Source organism: Emydura macquarii, unplaced genomic scaffold (assembly GCF_026122565.2).
Source record: "Emydura macquarii macquarii isolate MOO-44397 ecotype Brisbane River unplaced genomic scaffold, CSIRO-AGI_Emac_v2 contig_1390, whole genome shotgun sequence".
Lineage (NCBI taxonomy): Eukaryota > Metazoa > Chordata > Testudines > Chelidae > Emydura > Emydura macquarii.
This window is the reverse complement of record NW_027131527.1, coordinates 11,393,544-11,418,102: the sequence shown is the minus strand read 5'-3', so window position 1 is coordinate 11,418,102 and position 24,559 is coordinate 11,393,544. Positions and strand designations below refer to the sequence as shown.

Sequence of the window (24,559 nt, the reverse complement as noted above, 5' to 3'; positions counted from 1 at the left end):
AGTGTTTGGTGGAGTCTGTAGCCCACTCAGAAAAAAATAAAGTTTAGAAGGGATGTTGGTGATGGTTGTCTTCTAAAAAGGGGCTTACTCATGAGGACGTATGCCCCGTTTTATGTACATTACAGTAAAATGCATTGCTTGTGTGACTCTTTTCCTCCCGCCCCCCGCCCCCCCCCTTGTAGAGTTGTGAGTCTAGTTCTCGGCAGATGCTGATTGGTACAATTCTTCATGAAACTTTCCAGAAAGGAGTAACAAATAACTTTGCACAAGAAAAACTACAAGAATTTGCCTTCAAAACTGTCCATGGACCAAAGTATCTAAAAGAAATGTAAGTGATGTGACAGATGTCTATGTCTAGATTTGAGGGATGGAAAACTATTATAGTTCTGTCTTCCAGTTTAAATGTCGTCTGTGGTGCAGTGGCTCTTTAAAAATTCAGGATATTTAGAAGCAGGCTTACTAATAGAAGAATATTCCACCAAAATAATCTTGTGTTTATAAAAACATGAATACCTTTTTCAAAGACACTTTCTTATCAGAGAGTAAAATACTTTATTTAAGCTGAATTCAGCAACTGAATAAGCCTTAAAAAACCATAGCCACCCAGTGGAGGGGTGAGTAAAAATATTCTTTTTATCAAAGTGGGCAAGTGGAATTTTTTGGCCTCAGCTGTTAGATTTTAATGAGTTTTGTGAACCTGAGCTAAATGTGACAAATATAATTTAAAAAATATTGTGGTGATTCCTCGAAAATTCTCAACTGACAAAGCAGTGAGGCCTCTCATTTTTTACATTATTAATCTAATTATTTTATGCAACTCGTTTTACATTCTAACTAAACACACTAACAAATTTCTGTAACTGACTCTTCGATTCCCAGACTCCAGTTTTGTGTTCGTGGCCAAAGTGAAAGGATTAGACTTTATATTTTGATCTGAAGATGGTGAGATTTGTGATAGTGCTAATCTCAAAACTTTGATGGACTATGTAGCAAAGTTAATCAATTGTTAATTTAAGTTCTGCAGTAAGTACTTTGTAAATCACAGGTTGTGGGGAAAATTCCAGTGGTCTAGCTGTCTATGGACAAGCAAAGTTCAAATGTACTGAATTGATAAGAAATCTAGTTGTCTCAATTCTCAGGCCTGGTCTACACTACAAACTTAGATCGACGGAAGCCACTTTATGTCGACCTAATAATACATGTGTCAACACTACCAGGTCCCTAAGTCGTCTGTAACGTCGACTTAATTACTCCACCTCCGTGAGAATGGTAGTACTTAAATCGATGTTGATGGGTCAACAGAGAGGCAGTGTGGACACAGCATTGTGTAAGTCGACAATTGGTTTCCAGATGTCCCACAATGCTCCACTGTGACTGCTTTGGAGATCGTCCTCAACTCTGCTGCACAGCAGTCAGTATGCAGGAAACAGCCCCTCCCCTGTTTAAAGCTCCAGGAAATTTTGAATGCCCATTTCCTTTGTGATCAGCATGGAGAACTTGTCAGCCCAGCTGACCATGGTGACACCACTGCAAACGTGATCCAGCTTGGAGTACACAGGAGGTGGTGTATCTTATCGGTCTGTGGGGAGAAGAGTCTGTGCAGGCACAACTAAAATGCGCTCCTGTCATCACTCTGAGCTCGAATTAAAACTGAGAACGTGTCATTCAATTTAAGTAATTTTAATGCATAAATAAATTTATGGATAATGGCTGTCAGGTTTGAAATGTAGACCTGATCAAATAGAATACCTCTAATCTAGTTCTGAGCTGGTGCTGCTTGATACTGCAGTGGAGTACCCTGTGCCTGTGTCCACATAAATTTTCCAAGTCCCCTTTGAACTCTTTAGAGCAGGGGTGGCCAACCCGGGGCTTGGGAGCCACATGCGGCGTTTTGCTCAGACAAATGCAGCGCTGGGGAGAAGAACGCGAGTGAAATTGACGAGCTGCCCGCGGCCCCCGCCCCCAAATTGACAGGTCAGTGGAGGGCAGAGAGAAGAGGGGAGTGAAATTGACGTGCTGCCTGAGGGCAAGGTAACTGCGGCTCTTTGTCTCTCACTGGTTGGCCATCCCTGCTTTAGAGAATAGCCTGATAAGACTGAAAAGCATGTTGACATACAGAAGCCAGCTTTGCTTCATATATGCATAGACTTATAATCTAATTGTAAAACCCACTATCATCACTGTTGCAATATAGATCATAAGAATGGCCATACTGAGTCAGACCACTGGTCCATCTAGCTCAGTGTCCTGTCTCTGACCATGGCTTAAGAGGAAATGAACAGAACAGGGCAATTTTGAGTCATCTGCTCTCTAAGCTTCTGGCAGTCAGAGGTTTAGGGAATTTCAGAGCATGGTTGCATCCCTGACCATCTTGTCTAATAACCATTGCTGAAACTATTCTCCACAAACTTAACTAATTCTTTTTTTAACCCAGTTATACTTTTGTTCTTCACAACATCCCCCAGCAACAAGTTCCATAGGTTGACTATGCATTGTGTGAAGAAGTACTTCTTTAAATTGTTTTAAACCCGCTGCCTGTTATTTCATTGGGTCACCTCTGGCATTTGTGTTCTCTGAAGGGGTAAATAACACTTCCTTATTCACTTTCTCCATATCACTAATAATTTTATAGCTCTCTATCATATCCCTTCTTAGTCGTCTTTTTTTCTAGGCGGAACAATCCCAGTCTTTTTAATCTCTTCTCGTATGAAAGCTGTTCCATGTTTCTAGCCATTTTTGTTGCCCTTCTCTGCACCTTTTTCAATTCTAACAAGAGTCCTGTAGCACTTTAAAGACTAACAAATTTAATTTCTGCAGGCATAAGCTTTCATGGGCTGCAATCCACTTCATCAGATGCAAGAAATAGAAATCAGATAGGGGGTATATATATACATCCAAGGATAAGGAACAACAATGGGGAGGGTAGGTGTTAGCATAGTCCATTCAATTAGAGTAGTTGAGGCCTATTCACAACCATTGACTAGGAGGTGAGAATGTGTGAACAGTGACAATTACTTCTTGTAATGAGAGAACCATTCCAAGTCCCTATTTAGACCCAGTTTGATTGTGTCAAGTTTGCATATGAGTTCCAGCTCTGCAGTTTCTCGCTGAAGTTTGTTTTTGAAGTTTTTTTGTAGAAGTATGACAACTTTCAAGTCAGCTACAGAGTGTCCTGAGAGATTGAAGTGCTCTCCGACTGGTTTATGGATGTTACCATTTTTTATCTCTGATTTGTGTCTATTTATTCTTTTGTATAGTGACAGTCCGGTTTGGCCAATGTACATGGCAGAGGGGCATTGCTGGCACATGATGGCATATTTTACATTAGTAGATGTGCAAGTGAATGAGCTCCTTATGGTGTGGCTGATGTGGTTAGGACATATGATGGTGTCGCTAGAGTCGATGTGCAGGCAGAGCTGGCAACGGGATTTGTTGCAGGGATAGGTTCCTGGATTAGTGTTCTTGTTGTATGGTGTACGGTTGCTAGTGAGTATTTGCTTCAGGTTGGGGGGCTGTCTGTAATCTAGGATAGGTCTGCCTCCCATGGCTTGAGTGAGTGAGGGATCCTCTGCTAGGGTAGGTTGTAGATCCTTAATGATGTGTTGGAGAGATTTTAGCTGGGGGCTGTAGGTGATGGCCAGTGGTATTCTGTTTTCTTTGTTGGGTCTGTCCTGTAATAGGTGACTTCTGGGTACCCGTCTGGCTCTGTCAATTTTTCTTCACCTCTCCAGGTGGGTATTGTAGTTTTAAGAATGTTTTATGGAGATCCTGTAGGTGTTTGTCTCTGTCTGAGGGATCGGAGCAAATCCGGTTGTATCTTAGGGCTTGGCTGTAGACAATGGATTGTGTAATGTGTCCACGGTGGAAGCTGGAGGCATGAAGATATGTATTGCGGTCAGTTGGTTTTTGGTATAGGGTGGTATTAATGTGACCATCCTTTATTTGTATTGTAGTGTCCAGGAAGTGGATTTCTTGTGTGGACTGGTCCAGGCTGAGGTTGATAGTGGGGTGGAAATTATTGAAATCCCTATGGAATTCTTTGAGGGACTCTTTCCCGTGGGTCCAGATGATGAAAATGTCATCAATGTAGCGTAGGTAAAGGAGAAGTGCTTGGGGACAGGTTTTGAGGAAGCAGTGTTCTAGGTCTAGGCTAGGTGTATATATATACCCCCTATCTAATTTCTATTTCTTGCATCTGACAAAGTGGGCTGCAGCCCACGAAAGCTTATGCCTGCAGAAATTAAATTTGTAAGTCTTTAAAAGTGCTACAGGACTCTCGTTGTTTTTGCTGTATACAGATTAACATGGCTACCCCTCTGGAATTTTTCAGTTCTAATATCTTGTATTGAATGGGGTGACCAGAACTGCACATTGTATTCGAGGAGTGAGCGTAAAACTGATTTATATAGTGGCATTATATTTTCTGTCTTTTTTTTGTTATCTGTCCCTTTCCTAATGTTCCTAACTTTGTTAGCTTTTCTGACTGCTGCTGTATATTGAGCAGATGTTTTCAGAGAACTATCCATAAGACTTCAAGATTTTTCTTGAGTAGAAACAGCTAATTAAGAACCCAACATTCTGTATGTGTAGTTGGGATTATGTGTTTCCACTCCATATTACTTTGTGTTTATGAACACTGAATTTCACGTGTGGTTTTGTTGCTTAGTTACCCAGTTTTTTGAGATCTCTTTGTAACTCTTTGCAGTCTGCTTTGGATTTAACTATCTTGTGTAATTTACAGCAGTACCTCAGAGTTACAAACACCTCAGGAATGGAAGTTGGTCGTAACTCTGAAATGTTCATAACTCCACATCTGAGTTGTTCTTTAAAAAGTTTACAACAGAACATTGACTTAATACAGCTTTGAAACTTTACAATGCAGAAGAAAAATGCTGCTTTTATCATCTTAATTGAAATGAAACAAGCACAGAAACAGTTTCTTTACATTGTCAAATCTTTTAAAAACTTTTCGTTTGTTTTTTAGTAGTTTACATTTAACGTAGTGCTGTACGGTATTTGCTTTTTTTGGTTATTGTCTTTGCTGTTGCCTGATCGCGTACTTTCATTTCCAAATGAGGTGTGTGGTTGACCTGTCATTTCATAACTCTCGTGCTCATAACTCTTGAGGTTCTACTATAGTATGATCTGCAAACTTTGCCATCTCTCTGTTTTTCCCTTTTTCCAGCACTAGTTCAGTACAGATCCTTGAGGAACTCACTCATTCACCTCTCGCCATTCTGAAAACTGACCATTATTCCTACCGTTTTGTTTCTTATCTTTTAATGAGTTACTGATCCATGAGAGGACCTTCACTCTTCTCCTATGACTCTTTACTTTAGTCAGAGCCTTTGGTGAGGGACTTTGTCAAAGGCTGTCTTAAAGTTTAAGTACGCTATAGCCACTGGATCACCCTTGTCCATGTGTTTGTTGATACCGTCAGAGAATTCTAATGAATTGAAGAGGCATGATATCTTTTTACAAAATCCACGTTGATTCTTCCTCAACATATCATGTTCATCTGTGTGTCTGATAATTCTGTTTATTATAGTTTCGACCAATTTGCGTAATACTGAAGTTAGGCTTACAGGCCTGTAATAGCCAGGATCATCTCTGGAGCCTTTTTAAAAAATTGGCATTATATTAACTACCCCTAGTCATCTGGTACAAAGCTTGATTTAAATGATAGGTTACATACCACAGTTAGTGGTTCTGCAGTTTCATATCTGAGTTCCTTCAGAACATTTGGATGAATACCATCTGGTGCTAGTGACTTATTACTGTTTAATTTATCAATTTGTTTCAAAATCTCCTCTATTGCCATCTTAGTTTGGAAGACCAGGTGGATGAGGTAATATCTTTTATTGGACCAACTTCTGTTGGGGAAAGAGACATGCTTTGAAGCATATACAGAGCTCCTCTTCAGATCTGGGAAATGTACTCATAATGTCATAGCTAAATTCAATGTGGAACAGATTGTTTAGCATAAGTACTTAGCATACAGAGAGCATCAAAGGTCAAGTGGCTAGTTAACACCTCTGCAGTAATAGGACAAAAAATGGGGGGTTAGTGGGTTACAGATTGTTGTAATAAGCTGTATATCCAGTGTCTATTCAGTCCATGATTTTTAGTGTCTAGCAAAGTTATGAATTTAATCTCCTGGGCTTGTCGTTTGAAGGTGTTGTGCAGTTTTCCTTTGAAGATGAGAACTGAGAGGTCAGATGTGAAGTGAGCTCTTTGTGAAAAGTGGTCACCCAGAGGTGATACGGTGTTTTTGTCTTTTTTATCATTTTCCTGTTTGAGTTCATTTGAGAGCATATTGATTGTCTGATTTCACCCACATTATTGTTGGGGTATTTGGTTTACCGGATGAGGTATGCCACTTATGATAGGTATGTGTAGGTGCCATGGATTTTAAAAGGTGTGTTGTGAGGGGTATTGATCATTGTAGCAGTGGAGATATGTCTACAGTTTTTGTATCTCGTGTCCTGGCAGAGTGTGGTGCTGCTTTTAGTGGGTGTGTCCTGGTCTGAGGGGAGCTTGTTTCTGATAAAGAGCTTGGTGAGTTTGGTGGATTGTTAAAGGCCAGAAGAGGGGGTTCAGAAAGATTTCTTTTAGGAAGTGGTCCCATTGGGTTGTAATTGTTTAATTATACCCCATATGGGTTCCAGTGTGTGATGGAAGGTGACAGGTAGAGGTGTGTGGTCAGAGGGTTTTCTTTTCTGTATTGCAGCAGATTCTTTCAAGGTATTTGGGTGGTCCATTCCATGATGTGATCTACTTCTCTAGTGGAGTGTGTGTGTTTAAGGTTTGTATCCCAGACTTTCTCTTGAAGCATATTCTGAGGTATCTGAGTGTCTGGCTGTAGATAAGTGTAGTAAGGCGCTGTGGCCTTCCTCCTGAGGAAGGGCCACGACGCCCCTGGTGGATAGATCAGGACACTGCAGGCCCCAGACCCTGGGAACAGAGGGGTGGGGCCAAGACAGGAAGGGGAAGTAGAAAAGGTCGGTCTAGCAGCTCAGTGAGACGGAAGCTGCTGCCAGAGAAGGATGCGCCTTCTCCGAGGCTGTGATCTGAGCCCAACCCTGACCCCGCATCTGTGCAGCGGAAGCCCTCCACTGACCAAAAGCCTCAAGGGCCTGCTGATGCTACCGGGCCCTAGTGACTAGGAAGGGCTATAGGGCCCTGGCGACTGGGAAGAGTTACCGGAGATCGCTGACTGGGAGGGAAACCCTGAGGCTAGCCATGACCTAGAAGAGCTGCTTGTCGCCTGGGACCCGCTGGAGCTGCCTGAGCTCTGTGTGCTGGAGGACCCACTGGGACCCTACAAAGAGTTTGGCATATTGGGGAGCCATCGTAGTACTTCAAATTGCTCTGGGTGAGGATGAAATGGATGAGTTTGGTTTATCTGAATGATATCTGTGTGGTCCATTCGATAAGCTAGGGACACATCAGTTGGAAGTGACGGAGGAGGAGAAGGACCTAGGTGTATTGGTTGATCAGAGGATGGCTATGAGCCACCAATGCGATGTGACCGTGAAAAAAGCTAATGTGGTCCTTGGATGCATCAGACGAGGTATTTCCAGTAGCAATAGGGAGGTGTTAGTACTGTTATACAAGGTGCTGGTGAGACTTCATCTGGAATACTGTGTGCAGTTCTGGTACCCCATGTTTAAGAAAGATGAATTCAGACTGGAACAGATGCAGTGACGTTATAACACAAAACAAAACCATAAAACTTGAATGTGTGTATACACTAGTCAACAGTTACCTTTCCTATAGAATAAATTTAGATTTTCCACCAAAAGTCAGTTTTTTGCAGAGCCTGGTGGGTTTCAGACAAACCAGGATCCAAGTGTTCATGAAAGCTCCACCACTCTTCAAGGGGTTTCCTACATTCTATTATACTGAAAATAGTATTTTGTTTCTCCTCACTGTCAGGGCGAAGCTCAATCTGTTGTAATGTTCCTTTCAGCTATAAGAGGTTTCCATTGCTTGGTGATGCATCTGATGGTTTTCCACTAGTAATTTTGGGAGGAAGTCAGGCTGGTCAGTTGAGCCTTGAAGTATCTCGCTGGCTGATTAGAGAGGAGTGACAACTTTCTCTTGCTTGGATTGGCCCATCCCCGAGGCCCATTACCTCTTGGTGATTAATTTCTACTTCAAATCCTTAAAGTATACTTCTAATAGAAATACATTGTTCCTCAGATATTATCTATACATACATTCTGCAATGATTGAGTCTTGACAAGTTACAAGTTTTCTGTAGACACATCATGATATTCATTATGGATAAATACCCGGGAAGAGATGTGTGTGATTTAATGAGTTTGTCAGGTGTAAGGTTAGAGCCGTTTACAAAGAATATGAGACCCTTTGCCAAGGAGGCACGATGTGCTCTGTGTCACGATATGCTTTGCAGTTTCTGTAAAGTGCAGGTGCTTATCAGTTGTGTAAAGGCCTTGGAAGATGGTATGCTTAATTGGAAATAGTAGGCTTGGAATGTGACTTAGGTGGGAATATTGGACCTGGAGCGTGACTAATAAAATTGGAGAAAAATCTTTGAAGAAGAAGTCCCAGTTATGAAGGATGGAATTCAAGAGGCAGTGACTATAGTCACATTGGTTCTGATAGATGAGGTATAAAAGTGTGAACTCCTCTAGGGTTCCTTGCTGGTGCCTGCCTATTTATTTGGAGACAATCAACCTGGGTTTGAGTACCCTGGGCCTATTCCTGTGATCATTGCTTATAACTGTTACTGTATTGGGGTCATAACTGTTTAGGCATTTCTGGCATGCTAGGAGGTACTGTATACTTACTCATTTGGCTTTTGGATTTAATAAAGGAATTTATGGTTATGTTGGTGTTGTAGTGGTATCCTATGTTGTTAATAACTCCAACAACTGTATGCCATCAAAACATGAAAACTAGGCAAATGATGATTGTTGTAATCTGGAAAATATGGCTATCTGTATGTTCAAGCATACAGATCTTATTTTCATGTAATTTTGCCATCCAGTTTTATTTCAGCTTTTCTGATTAGATGCCTGTAACTACTAAAATTGTCTTTCTTCATTGTGATACACCATCAGCTGTCCCGAATTCCAAATCTGCTATGTTAGGAGGTAGAGTACAGTGTTCCTGTTCTGCATACGTTTTGATGCACACGGATTATTGTTCAGCTACAGACCCATAGTGGATTCATCAACAACAACAGTAATAAATGTAGTTCCCTGTATGTGTAACGGTGGTTTGTCCCATGGGATGGAGAACCTGCAGGTAAACCAGTCCTGATTACAGAATGAGCCCCACTTGAGAGGAATCGGGTGATTACAATATAAAAGGAGCAGCAAGTTGCAGTGAGAGGGGGAATCCCAGGAAACTGCAGTTATGTCTGTAGATGCTGTAGGTAATAGTAAGGAGACTCCTGCATTGCCCTAAATCAGCAGGGGAAGGCACCAGCTTAGATAGGTTGAGGAGAAGGGCAAGCTCCAGTCAGGAGATGCTGGGAAGCAGAAAGACCGTCGGTTAGGGAGGAGGAGCTGTGCCTTGCTGAAACTTGGATAAAGACTGAGTTGGTGTTCTATTTGAAAGATGTTATGATTATTATGGACACCAAGTAGAAAGAGACTGAAATAGGGTTGGGGTTTAGAGGGTCAGTGTGTCAGAGGATTCAATAAATTGGACCCCTCAACAGGGGATTGTTTTGAACTCCCTGTGAACTGTGAGTGAGTTCGTAAGGGTCTCTGAAGAGGGGGGGAAACAGAGGTAGGGTACCAGTGAGTGACCTCTGGCCACGAAGGGCTGCTCAGAAGGCAGCCCGATCCTATTACAGTATGCATTTCCTAGACATTTACCTAAGACTTGGCAATTGCTCCTATAAAGTATTTCACTCCTTGGGTATTTGAGCCAAAATTAAGGCTATCTTTACCTTGCAAGGTGCAGAGTGTTTCAAAATCTCTAACATGGAAACGATGTTTTGCGACTAAAAACGAAGTGGCAAACTTTTTTGTTCCCTTCATGTCAAATTTTACAGAGCAGTCAAATAATAACTTCTTGTAGAAAAAGTGAAATGTTTTCTGATCTCATTGCATTTCATGTGAGGAGTAGTGGTCATGTAGATGCAGGGAATGAATTTTAAAGATCTTAAGCCCATTTATATTTATCAGAAAGCTTCTTGTGCTTTCTGATAATTAAAAAAACACTTTCTGACATGAAACCCGTAGCTTTGCATGAATTGGGGAAGTGTGTTAAGTTTCTCATGTTCCTTAATATATCCTTCTTCACAAAGTTCTTTATACGTGTTTGGCTCTTTACTGAGTCAGGCTGGTAAGTTTTGGACCAAAAAAACCTCCAGTAAGATGGTTTGTGTGTTTTACCATAATGCCTACTTTGACCTTGGTAGCAAATTAAATTACAATTGTCTTTCTGTCAAATAACTATTTGTTTCTGAAAAGTTTATATGCAGTCTCTTCCCTCTCCAGTCACTGCCCACCTCTGATCAGAACATTGACAGCCTGTTCAAACTGAGGATGAGCTCTGGGCTACTCAGTGCTTTGCTTCTCCTACCTCTTCTTTAGGTATTGTGTGGTAAACAGCAAGTAGGCCCATCCCTTACCCTCTGACTGGCAGCTTGGCTCTGTTGCGTTGCTCAGCAGCACCTCGTTTTGATTTTGCCAGTCAGAAAAGCTAGTAGGATTAATTTATGCAACAGCTTTTAAGAACAGTAAATATGCACAGCATACCATAGCCAAATGACGACTAAGGGTGGGATATAAATACATTTGCTCCACATGTGTTTGGAGGACATGAACACTAAGAAGGGAGAGTAGTTTAGGCTGTAGGGGCTGTAACTAGAAGAAAAGTGCAGGAAAACGATTTAAAAAAAAAAAAAAAAAAAAAAAAAAAAGGTTGTCCATTGAGACTGGAAGTTGCATTTCTGAAGATTTTTTTTTTTTTTTTACAGAAAGTGCACTGACCTTCCAACATGAATGAAAGTATGGTTAATGAAACCAGAGTTTTATTACATTCAAAATTTTGTAGCTGCCTTTTAAGACAAATAACTCTTTTATGTATATTTGCCTTATTAAAATAAAATATTTAGTTTTGTACTCAAGAAATGAGTAATGTTAAATGCTACTTTCCTTTTGTTTTTAACTAAGGCTAATATTTAGTAAACTACTTCAGAGCGTACAAATATTTATGTATATCTTTCAGCAGAAATTTAAGTAACTTTTCTCTTATAGCGGTTTATAACTAATTGTCTCAAATGCTTAGTTACTGCACATGCTTAACTTTATACTGTGTACAATCCCACAATGCAGAAAATTAAACACTTGTGTAAGTCTTCGCAGGATGGAGGCCCAAGTAAACTAGATTGCATATTCAGTTTTGAGTCCATTCTCCTTCACCCTATATCATTCCTTATTTTCTACATAGTACTTAATGTGTATCGGTTCACTTCTGCAGGTACTATTTAAACGTGAAACAAGAAGAAATCATGCAAAACATAGAAGAATATCTTCCATCACTTTCTAAATGGGCAGAAGATTTCATGCACAAGGGTTGTCAAGCTAACCAAACCAAAATGCAGCTAAAATTGTAAGAAACCATTACTTGCACATTAAAACCTGTTTTATTGTTACCTAGCAAAGATGTCACTAGTGAAATTACTCAATTGTTTCATTAGTTTGTTTGGTTCATTTTAATTTTAAATAAAAAAAAATTTATTCTTGTCTGTTTTTTGTGATGTGGAGTTTACTCATGGCCTCGCTGCCTAGAAAGTTGGCCTTGTTAAGCAAAGAATGACTTGGTCCACAGTGAGTTGCTAGTTTAGCTGCAATTGCATTGACTGGGAAACAATATTACAGATATTACAGGTGTCCATGATAATGGAGAATGAATCTTGTAGAAATAACACCTTTTGTTCTTTGTTCTAGTCACAGTACTCAGTGTTGGCCAATCCACAGAGTAGGAATTTTAGCATTGGATGAATTAGCTTATTTGATCAATTGACCAAGCTATAAAAATCCATTTTTTAGTTTAGGAAATATTTAGTTGAGACTGAAAATCTGACTCTCAGTCGTTGCAAGGTTTTCTTCCTGCACATGCTTCCCTGCCATTTGGCTGCCTGTACCCAGGAACGTAATGGTTAGTCATCTGGTCTTCTATTCCCTTTGTAATTAAATTGGCACTGTTGAGGAATTAAAATGTGCTTTTTTAAACAGTGTTAACTTCAGGAATGCATCATGAAACTTAAGAAGGGTAAATATTTTGAAGATCAAATTGGGCATGTTCTTCAGAAGGAATTCATGACACTTTAAACAATATATTTTTTGCACTTCTGTAACAAATATTTTAATTAATTTTTTTTAAAAACATAACTGTTCTTCAGACTGAGAAATTACCACATCAGTGTACAATTTAAGGTAGCCTTTTGAGTTGAGGCCTGATCCATATATGGAAGGTTTGCTTGAGTTGGCCTTAACACATTAACCCTCTTAAATTAATGACTAATACTACACACAAATACTTTTGTCATTTCAGTGCATGCACACTAATGTTCCCTGTAAAGATTTAAATCTTTGGGACTCTCAAGGGTACTTTTGTCTAAAGAAATACAGCAGCTTCTATCTGTTTTTGAAGCAGTCTTGTAACTCTTCAGGTGTTGACAAAGTCACTTTTTAAAATCTGTTTTGCTTTCCTCTTAGACCAAGTGATGGAAAAATAGAAGACTTATCTTGTAATGTTGAAGTTACAGAGTTCCTGGATATTGAAGAGAATATCTGGTCTCCCAGGTTTGGATTAAAGGGCAAGATTGATGTTACAGTTGGTGTGAAAATACACCGCAGGTCTGGAACACAATATAAGATAATGCCATTGGAGCTTAAAACTGGCAAGGAATCTAACTCCATAGAACACAGAAGTCAGGTAGAAATGTTAAATGTTGAACATACACAGTTGTAATATACTAGTTTACACTTCATCTAATAAATGTTGGTTGAACCAGATATATATGGTAGAATTAGGTATTATGGATGGCTTATGATAAACTCAAACCTGTATTTATGAATGATGAAATGAGAAATGTGGAAGTGTTTACAAACTGTGGCCTTCAAGCAAAGGTCTAAATTTCCATAAGGGAGAGAGGAGGTAATCTCAGTGAGGAGCCTTTTGCTTAGTCTTCTTTATTGGCCCCAAGGGAGGAGGCCAGGATCATTGTGTGGAGACCCTGCATCTTTGAGCGTCAGGGCCTTTGTGGGAGGTTTTGCAGAAGAGGTAATATAGCTTGAAATTGTGTTACCTTGCAGGGGATTTCTGCAGGGCTGGATGGATAACGATGCATTCACTCCTCCATAGCTGATATCTCAGAGAGGCTTCTTTAGGATCCAGGGATGGGAGGCATAGTGTTGCAGAGGTGGCAGGATATGGGTATTTCCTGCATCAGCAACTAAACAAGCAACTCTCAAATTTGAACTTTTAAGTGATTTTTCTTATGGAGGAAGAAATCTTTTTAATTAAAAACATCAACTAGATAAGCATTTATTCTTCTTGGCAATGATAAGGCTGCTTAACGGTATAAACAATGTATTCACATGACTTTTGCATATTACTTAAATATCAAAATACACATTAATATATTTTTAAAATGTCTTCAGGTGGTTCTGTATACATTGTTGAACCAAGAACGAAGAGTGGATCCTGAAGGTGGATTTCTTCTTTACCTTAAAACTGGCAATATGTATCCTGTGCCTGGCAATCGTATGGATAAGAGAGGTTGTTTTTCCAGAAAAAATCCTTAATTATTATTATTTCTACGTTTTTTTAAAATATTAACAGTTTATACATTGTTCACTCTTGAAAATACTTATTCTGGTTGATATACCACTTCCAGGAACTAGTAAACAGTGTTGAGATTGTGTTCTTGTCAAAAGAAGTAATTTATCTTCCTGGAATAATTTTGATTTAAAAAAATATACTCCACACCAAAAACATCTTTATGATGAATACTGTCTTTGCTACATACGTGCACATTGCTTGGAGCCCCAAATCAATAAATAAATATTCACTTATATTCTGTTTCTAACCCTGAAAGATTAGCTCATGGTTCTTTTGTTCTTTTTTTTTTTTTTTTTTTAATACAGAATTAATAAAGCTAAGAAACCAGCTGGCTTTCTACTTATTCCACAGTGTGCGTAAATCTGTCCTGGGAAATAAGCAAACACAACTTGCCTCTTTACCTCCTGTAATTGATGACAGTCGGGCCTGTAAATATTGCTCACAAATGCACAACTGCTTTCTTTATAGCAGGTAAAAGAAACTTTCAGATTTTGGATAGTAAACACTTTTTTTTAAAGCTAATTAATACTATACAGTTTTGGATTTTCTGTGATGATTTCACAGCATTGATTAACACTTCCCCTTGGTATGCCATGACTCTCATTGATTCCTCCACAACCGTGATAATTTAAGAACCTGATCCTACAGAGGCTTACCCAACTGTTTATCTTTACAATCTGTGCGTGGTCCCACTAAAGTTATATATACAAGCATTTGCAGGATTGGGGCCTAAATTTGTGATTATCTTAAGGCTTGTCTACACAAGGAATTGACTGACATATCTATAAGAGGAATAATTACATCAGGAGTGGCATTCACACGGGATGTTATGCTGGCATAGCTATGCTGGTATAATTGTTCTGCTGGACCTATATTAGACAATTTGCCCACGTAGACAAGCCCTTAATGTGCAGTACATCTTCACTTCTGAGGCTTTTCTGCACTTTGTTTTAAAAGTTGAATTTTTAATAAACTTTGATTTTCTTTTGGCCCTGTCCAACAATATTGAACTTTATATTTTTATTTTATCATGATAAAACAAGGATACAATTAAAGGCAATCTCAAAGATATTAAATGGGTTTTCAATAAATTAAGTTTTATTAATTATACAGTGATCCATTTGTATATTATAAATGAAGTAAATAATCTGAAAACTTTTAAGTGTAGGGTATGGGTGAGTAAGAGGCATAAAATGAGATTACACCTACACATAGCAGCCAAAATTGTGTGCCTAAAATTGTGTGGTAGGAAGATCTGGCCCCACATGCCTACACACAATAGGTTTTCTAAATTTAAATCACCTGTATTCCTGTGATATTTTTGTTTTTATATTCAGGTTAGTAGTGTCATCCAATAGAGATAATCTTAAAGCTGCCTTGACAATTTTAGTTACGTTAAAAATTATTTCCTTTCAGAAGTGTTGTTTTCACACATGCTATACCAAAAAGTCTACAGCAGCGGTTCTCAATCTTTTTTTTCCTGAGTACCACTCGGGGGGAAAAAAAGTGTGGGGGGGACTTTTGGTGGCGGTGGGGTTACATGGGGGGAACAATGCTCTCCACCAAAACCCTGCTGCCGTTTGCCTCTTTTCGGCGGCAGGGTTTCGCGGCGGGGGGGCAGGGACGACTTGCGGCGGCGGCAGGGTTTTGTGGCGGGGGGACTTTCGGCGGCGCGGTACGGCTTGCGTACCACCCAGCCTTCTTCGAAGTACCACCAGTGGTATGCTTACCACCAGTTGAGAACCACTGGTCTACAGGTATTGCATTTGGGGTGTGTGTGGGCATGCGGGGAGGGAACATTATTATATTTTTTAGTAAGTATAAATATATATTAAATGGAAATAAGATAAGGGGATATCATGTTCATAAGACAAATTGCTGCTATATTAATAAATATAGCTTTCAGATTCTTTATACACTTGTGGTTTGTTTTGTAAGTAGAGACCGCATTCTTTATGTAGAAGACAGAAAATATTATGCTTGAATTATTGAAAATAAAAAAAAGTGAACTTTCCTTTTGTGGACACTCAAAATTATTACCAGGGGACATCCAGTCACTAATATGAGAGTACTGTAAATAAGGGATGTCGGAATTGGTTCTATATTTGGAACTTCATGCCCACACATAAAGGTTTGGAATAGTATGCTCTTCCCCTGTTTGCTTTGTTCAAATAGATATTTTCAGTTCGCTTTTGTATTTTGCCTTACTGTATAAATTCCATTGAGTTTATTAAGCATAAGTAGTCTTAAAAGAAAAAAAATCGAAAAATCATGTTAACTTGATGCTTGGGTCTATTTTTAGAGCTGTAGAACAACAGATGGATAATGTCCTTATTCCCCCTGCTGTGGTACCCGTTATTGAAAAAGAGACCCAGCATCTGAAACTGTCTCACTTACAGTATTTCAGCCTGTGGTATCTGATGTTAACTTTGGAGTCACAGTGCGGAGAGGGCAAAAAGGGACGTAAAAATATATGGCTGATGCCTGCTTCAGAAAGGTAAGATGGGAGTGGGGGCATTGTGTATTGGCAGCTTTTACCTGGTTGGTTCCTTAAACTCATTGTGTCTTTAATGAGAGAGACAAGCTCTTTCTTTCTATCATTGGGTAAATACTCTGATACACAGTTACTTGAGATAGCAGGGAGTGCTAGCTCATCTATGAGTGAGGCTATCAAAAGCATTGAGCTAGTAGATCTGATGGTATGATGTCAGCAACTTGTTATTAGGTGCTTCTTGGGAGGAGGAGAGGAAAAATCACATAAGACCCATGAAGATGATGATGACAAATTGTGCCTTGCGGTCTTACTTTACAAAAATGAAGGTAATACTTTCACTAGTTTCACTTCCCTGCTGTGTGCAGCTGGATATTGTCTGCCACCCCATCTTACTATGCTGCCTCCCTGAATCAAGGCTAGCTGACAGGCTATATTCTGCTCTAGGCCATACTGCTAGTGCTGGCTGCTCCATGGGTGGCTGAAAGTGGACTGAGGGTTCCTGGTAGTTCATCAATTCATGTCCAAAGTCTCACCAATAGCCATGCATAACTTTGTTGGTGAAATGCAGTAAGAGACTTTCAGTGAAGCATGGGCAATAATATTAATCTGTTACTACTTAAGATCTAAAAATCAAACATACATTTTAGTGCCTTATGTTTCAGCATTTATTTTGTCTTATTTTGGGTAATCTCCACTGTGGTGAGAATCTGTAGGCCACTTATCTTTTTTTTAATCTTATCTTTTTTTATCTGTTTTTCACAAAACAAGCCATTGTATTTTTGTTTTGAAGCCCATATATGCTTGCTTCCAGATTTATTGCTTTCCCTTTTGGGAAACAACACATGATAGAGTAGGATAAAAATCACCACCACGCTACCAGAGGTCCCGACCCACCACCCAAGTGAAAGGAACCTCAAACGTTTGGATGAAGGGAGATCCCACCCTGCCTGCACTACCAGCATGCAGCCTGAGCCCACCGCTCTGGCACACGAAGATGATCAGCGGCCAGCAGCGAGGACCGCCACGTCCTGGCAGCTCACCTGGACGGAGAGGCTAGATACAGCAGAGTCCTTCAGTGACTTTGACTTCCTCATGGACAGGCTCATCCAGGAGCTGGCGGCAGAAATCGCAGCAGGGATGTCAAACCAGGAGACCGCCCCAGCCTCTCGCAGAACACCGGCGAACCGCAGTGGCAACAGGAGAGACCGCGGAAGGAGGAACGCCAGGCGCCACTATGACCCGGCCGCAGCCTCGAGGATCCAGAAACTGTTCCGGGCAAACCGCGCCAAGGCCATCCGAGAGATCCTCGATGGGCCCTTGTCGTACTGCACGATTCCCTCCAAGAGGCTGTTGGCTTACTTCAAGAGCGTGTTTGACCACGTGGACCCAACCATCACCGAGTGCCCGGCGTGCGTCCCTCCACTACCCAAGGTTGGCGATGCGGGGGACCTGGAGGCCAACTTCACGCCCCAAGAAGTGACGGCCAGGGTCTCCAGGACGAAGAACACGGCACTAGGGAAAGACGGCATCCGCTAAAGCATCCTGAAGAAACGAGATCCTGGCTGCCTGGTGCTCTCGGCCCTCTTCAGTCGATGCAAGCAGTTCCGCTGGACCCCTACCTCTTGGAAGAAGGCCATGACGGTGCTGATGTATAAGAAAGGAGAGAGAGACAACCCCGGCAACGGGAGACCCATCTCTCTCTGCTCCACCATCTACAAGCTGTATGCCAGCTGCCTGGCGGCCAGGATCACAGATTGGTCCGTGAACGGGAGAGCCGTCAGTTCCGTCCAGAAGGGCTTCATGTCATGCGAAGGTTGCTACGAGCACAACTTCATCCTACAAACCATCATCTAAACAGCTAGGCGGGAACGGCGGCGGTGCGCCATGGCTTGGCTGGACCTGGCTAACGCCTTCGGGTCCATGCCCCACCAACACATCTTCTCCATGCTTGAGGAATTCGGGATGCCTGGAGACTTCCTCCAGCTGCTCCGGGAGCTGTACGACGGGAGCACCACCACCATCCGCTCGACCGAGGGGGAGACCGCGGAGATCCCAGTCCGGAGCGGGGTGAAGCAGGGTTGTCCCCTCAGCCCCATCATCTTCAACCTTGCCATGGAGCTGGTCATCCAATCCATCGCCAATGGCCCGACAGGGTTCGAGCTCCATGGTGAGAGGGTAAACATCCTGGCCTACGCAGATGACCTGGTCCTGATTGCGGATGACCCCGAGAGCCTCCGAGGAATGCTCGATGCTACCAGCCAGGCTGCCGATTGGATGGGGCTGCGTTTCAATGCCAACAAATGCGCATCCCTCCACATTGACGGCAGCAGGAAGGACTCGGTCCAGGCGACCTCATTCTCAATTCAGGGTTAGCCCATGATCCCCCTCGAGGAAGGTCAGGCGTACCAGCACCTAGGCATGCCTACAGGTTTCCACACCCAACAGACCCTCGAGGACACCATCAAGGAGATCCTTCAGGATGCCACCAAGATCGATGCCTCCCTGCTGGCACCCTGGCAAAAGATCAATGCCCTGAACACCTTCCTGATCCCCCGCATCTCGTTTGTCCTGCGAGGTTCAGTCGTGGTGAAAGTGCCCCTCAACAAGGCCAACAGCGCCATCAGGCAGCTGGTGAAGGGGTGGCTTTTCCACCCCCAGAGGGCCAGCAACGAGCTGACTTACATCGGGCACAGGCAGGGAGGTGCCAACATCCCCCGCATGGGTGACCTCTGCGACATCACGGTCGTCACCCAGGCCTTCCGCCTGCTGACCTGCCCGGACGCTGTCATGAAGAACATCGCAGCGAATGCCTTGGGAGGTGGTCAAAAAGCAGATAAACAGAACACCCTCTAGCCATGACATCCCCACCTACCTCAGCAGTTCCCTGGATGGTGAATTCGGATGGGACGGGGGCGACATTGCCTCGCTCTGGACCTGCGCTCGCAACGCCACACGGCACCTGGGAAAACGTATCGGCTGCCATTGGACGTGGTGCGAGGAGCGCCAGGAGCTGTCAGTTCTGGTGCCGCGGATCAGAGCCCCCGACAATACCATCGTCACCCCTCATGCCCGGGGCGTGCTGGAGAGGTCCCTGAAGGCCGCCATCCACGCGCTGTACGTGGAGAACCTGAAAAAGAAACGCGACCAGAGAAAAGCCTTTGAACTTACCAGCAAGTGGGACGCCAGCAACCACTTTCTGCCAGGGGGCGGCTTCACCCGATTTGCGGACTGGAGGTTCATCCATGGGGCCCGACTCAACTGCCTCCCGCTGAACGGGGCCATCTGCCACGGGAACTGGGACAAACACTGCAGAAAGTGCGGCTACAGCAACAAAACCCTGCCCCACATCCTCTGCAGCTGCAAGCCCCACTCCCAAGCCTGGCAGCTATGGCACAACGTGGTCCAGAGCCGGCTCGTGAAAACCATCCCGGCCCACTGGGGAAATGTGACCGTGAACTCTGCCATCCCTGGGTCTGATAGCCCTCTGAGACCAGACATCGTCATTACCAACGATGACCGGAAGAAGATCATCATGGTGGATGTCACGGTCCCGTTCGAAAACTGGACCCTGGCCTTTCACTCAGCCCATGCTCATAAGGAGGAGAAGTACGCCCTACTGGCCGACCTGCTAAGATCAAAGGGCTATGAGGTGCAGACCCACGCCCTAATCATTGGGGCCCTGGGAGCTTGGGATCCCCGAAATGAACCCGTGCTGTGTGCCTGCAGGGTCGGTCGGCGCTACGCCTGACTGATGCAGCGCCTCACGGTATTTGACGCAATCCGGTGGTCGAGAGACATTTACATCGAGCACATCACCGGACACAGACAGTACCATGAGGAGTAGGCTGGAGCACCACCGCGAGAAACTTAAGTTATCATTAAGCTATAACGACCTATCTGACTCAATGAGGGACAATCCGCTATTATGTATATATCTACTCCCCATCAACCGCATCCCATGTAACCCTTGCACTAAGTGATGTTCCCTCATTACCGAACCCTTGTATTCCTAACTGTCAAAACTATCACACCTCCCCGCCCCCATCCAGGATACCACAGATTATCCTCTCGTCGTACTCCCCGACTCCCAACCAAACTCCGTACCACCCCGATAATCTGTACATTATGCCTGGATGTCCAGTAACTATTTCATTTTAACTCTGCACCATAATTTTTTAAACATTATCTTCAATAGATTTTTAAGGTCATAAGAGACCATTATGATTATCTAGTCTGACCTGCATAACACATGCCATAGAATTTCACCAATTAATTCCTGTCCCAACTCCATACCTTATGGTTGAGTTAGAGTATATTTTTTAGAAAGATATCCAGTCTTGAACTGATCAAGGCCTGGGAACATAGCTAGTACATTTATCTTGGGAAGAAAAGGACAGCCAATATGATCAAACAAAACTATTGTAAGGAATACAATTGATTACTATTAAACCTTAAACTGATAAAAAGCTACTTCTAGAAAATTATTCAAGACAACTGTGACATTACCCATGGTACAATGTGGACTGTTGAATAGCTGTGTCCCCTCAATTCTCCAGCCTAGGGTGCCTTTTTATACTGCTTTGCTGTGAAAGCAACCACTCCTGGTCTGCTTCCACACAGCCTCCGGCATGTAAATTATTCCCAGCTATACTGCATGAGTGCTATGGCCAGCCATTCTTGAATTACATTGCAGAGCAACACCAGCAAATTCCCAGTCCCAGACTTTCCCCCAGAAATGTGCATCTTGTACTGCCCAGTCTTCTTCAGGACAACACAGGCTCCTATAAAGTCGTTGGTTTTATGAATAGAAAATGATATTCACAGTTCCTGTTAACACTTCAATCCAAACATACTGGTTTAGCTAACACAATAAAACAAGTTTATTAATTAGAGAAAGATAGATTTAAGTGATTACAAGTAGTGAGGCATAACAGTCAGAATTGGTCACAAAGAAATAGAAGGTAAAATGCAACTAATCCTAACTTAACAAGCTAAGTGAATTAGAAGCAAAAATCTCTGACCACATACTTCAGGAGTCATACTGGCTGAATTCCTTTCAGACAGGATCCCTCAGTCCAAAATTGTTTTTGTCCCTCAGGTGTTGTGGTTGCCATGGGTAGAGAGAAAGGGAGGTATAACTTGGGGCCTCTGTTCTTCATTCTTATCCTTTTCCTTTTCTTTGAGAATCATCTCCAGCTGGGGTTCAGGAGACAGAAAGTCTGTGGGGATAGGAACCTCCAGCTATTGCCAAGATGTAAATTTCTCACTCAAACCCTTTTTCCTGCCAAAGAATGGCCACTTAACCAGCTGATGGTCTATTTGATTTTGTTGACACCTGGGTGAGGCATCAGTTTGCCTTTTGTCTCTGAGGAACTGGTTTGTGGATGCTTCCCCAGATTTGGAATATGCCTTCATCATAGAGCAAAATCTTATAACTTTACATACAATGTTGCCACACATATTTTACCAAGACAATAATAGTCAGCAAATTATGAGTTTTCAAATGATAAATTTTGTACAAAGTATGCCTTGTGAGTTATCATAGTCTTGAAAAAGCAATGAAAATAGGAGAGTAGGCTGTCACAGCAGTTTATATTTTATTTTTAATGTGTTCATAGAGAAAAGGCTGGAGACTGCATTGGAAATATGATCAGAGTTGAACAAGTGCAGGAAGCTTCTGATGGACAATATCTACATTACTTCCAGTGTAAAAATGGTACCATGCCCGGAACAAACCTGTTGGTAGGAGATAGAGTTGTTGTGAGTGGAGAGGAGAAGACATTACTTGGCTTGTCTGCTGGCTATGTTAAAGAGGTCAATGTGACAAAAATTTCCTGTTTATTGGACAGGTAATACAAACAGAAAAGGAAAAAATATGGCTGTTTGAAAAGAAGTTGTTTTAACATTGGGATTAGGGAAGTTACTATAATTTCTAAAATTAAGAACTCTCTTTTTAGGTCTAATCTCTAATGCCCCCCAACATCACCCGACCCCAGTCCCCAAAAAAAGCGAACAACCCACACTGACTTAATATAGCTAAACTTGGAGTAGGATGAGAACCTGTGTGTGTGTTTGATTTTTTGTATTGTGTTTTTTCCCATGGAGTTGTCCACCAACTTACCTAGACTGTTAGCTGATAAGCAAAATATTATATTTATAGACTGTGGATCTCTATATTATGTCATCCCTCTTCTTTCTTGAATGCTTTCATCAGCAGTGAAATGGGTACCACTGTTGATTTTTAAATCATTAGGCTACAGAGTTCTTCAAGTGCTTGCTCATGTTGATTCCAAGTAGGTGTGTGTGCACCCCATGCACAGCTCGCCAGAAGGTTTCTCCCTAGTGATGCCCATAGGGTCGGCTCTATTGCCCCTTAGTGCCGCACCCCCATGGTGACGTATAAAGGGCCCTGCCGACCCTCCTCTTCTTCAGTTCCTTCTTACTGCCCATGATGGTCACTGAAACATTGTTTCTCTTGCTTTGCAAGCTCTTAGTGTTTTCTCAGAGTACCTGTAAATAGTTTATATTTAGTATTAGTTGTATAGTTCTTAGGCTAAGTATAGTTAGCACCTGCTTATCGGGCTTGTTTCCCCTCCTCACCCCGGGGTTGGGGCATGCCCAGCTTCAAGTCTTGTGAGTCCTGCAAGAAGCGTATGCCCAGGGATGATTTGCCTCATCCTGCCTCAAGTGATTGGGAGAGACACACAATGGGATCATTGTAAGATCTGCAGAGGCATCTGTCCCAGTACCAGGAAAGAAAGAGAGAGAAAAAAGCCAGAGACTTAAGTTTTTACTTATGGAGTCGGCTCTCTGACCCATGGAGCAGAGCCCAGCAGAGCAAAGACCATGCGCCTCAGCATCAGTGCGGCGCACACTAATGTCAGTAAGGGAACAAACGCTGAGAAAGGACTCCACTCCTAGAGACTCCCAGCACCAATATACCTCCCTGGCACCAAAGGACTTGGCACGCAGTGAAGTGCAGCATTCCCTGGTGCCACGTAAAAGACGAAACAAAACGGGCAGGGGATGCTCACCAATGCCCACGTCATCGTCCAGGTGAAAAGGCTCGAGCAGAGTGTGACCTGCGCCGAGCCACTCCAGTCCTGGGCATAGCACCATCCATTCTAGTGCCGTGGAGAGGTTTGTCAAGTCTGGGGCCATTGGACTCCCCGCCCCGGGAGAGGCACGAGGAGGAATTGCAGCTCCTCTCCACACTGGAAACCTTTGAGGCAGCAAGGAAGCTTATTAAAAGCATGGCTCCATCACTTCCTCCCAGGCAAGACTGGTAACTAGAACTGGCTCTGAGAAGAGCCACGATGCTGTCGAAGGGCAAACTGGCCATGATGGCAAGGCTGTGTTCCCCATGGCACTGCTCTCTGGCAGTGCACCTCCAAGGTCTTCAGGGAGCAAGCGGTTCTCCTCTGACAGAGGCAGAGTCATATAACTCTAGGAGAAGTTGGCACCGCTCTAGCATACACCAGAGGATTGAGGCGGCATATCACCTCCTGGTGCTGTGGCCTCTCCAGTGGTAGATGCTGGCCCAATGGCCATTTTGGATCCCGTGGGCATTCCACCAGGTGCAAGGGTCCCAGTCTGGGAAGCTGCTTTTGCTTGCCTCTGACTTCAGACCTGATCATCACATGCGGTTAGGAGTTTGAAGCGTGGCACCAGAGAAGGCTCCAATCCTGGCACCAGGCCTGACACCGCCCTTGACCCAGGCACTGAGGATGAGGACTGCCACATGACCCTTCAGGTGCTAAAGGGCAGGAAACAATGGCGCCCATCAGAGCAGTAGTTGTTGCTTTCCTGAGAAAGAGGAGGGTACAAGTGTATCCTTACCTTGACAACTTGGTCAAGGGATGCACCAGGCTGCAAGTGGAGGCAGATGTAAGCCTGATAAGGTCTACCTTCGACAAGTTGGGCCTTATGGCCAATGAACAGAAGTCAATTCTCATGCCTGCCCAGAGGACAGAGTTCATCGGGGCGGTGCTATACTTGGGTCAGGCCAAAAGCATCCCTCCCGGAAGTTCACTTTTTGGGCCTCAGCATCAGAGAACTTAAAACGCTATCCCAATACCATGGCTCAAAACTGCTAGGGCATATGGCAGCATTCACTTATGTAGTTCAGCATGTAAGGCTATGCCTCAGGCCGCTGCAAACATGGCTAGCCTCAGTTTATTATCCAGCTTGGGACAACATAGATGGAGTAGTTTTGTTCCCCTCTTTGGT

The 24,559-nt window shown here is 42.9% G+C and overlaps 1 protein-coding gene across 2 annotated transcripts in view; it reads left to right on the top strand.

Annotated features, from left to right (window-relative positions):
- DNA2 (DNA replication helicase/nuclease 2) overlaps positions 1–24,559 on the top strand; it is a 49,577-nt gene that overhangs the window by 4,868 nt on the left and 20,150 nt on the right. For both annotated transcript variants that reach the window (XM_067552634.1, XM_067552633.1), the window contains exons 4-10: positions 183–328; positions 11,467–11,598; positions 12,708–12,927; positions 13,656–13,773; positions 14,142–14,307; positions 16,139–16,333; positions 21,949–22,179. In XM_067552634.1, the coding sequence (XP_067408735.1) occupies positions 183–328; positions 11,467–11,598; positions 12,708–12,927; positions 13,656–13,773; positions 14,142–14,307; positions 16,139–16,333; positions 21,949–22,179 (1,208 nt within the window). The remainder of the gene's footprint in view (positions 1–182; positions 329–11,466; positions 11,599–12,707; positions 12,928–13,655; positions 13,774–14,141; positions 14,308–16,138; positions 16,334–21,948; positions 22,180–24,559) is intronic.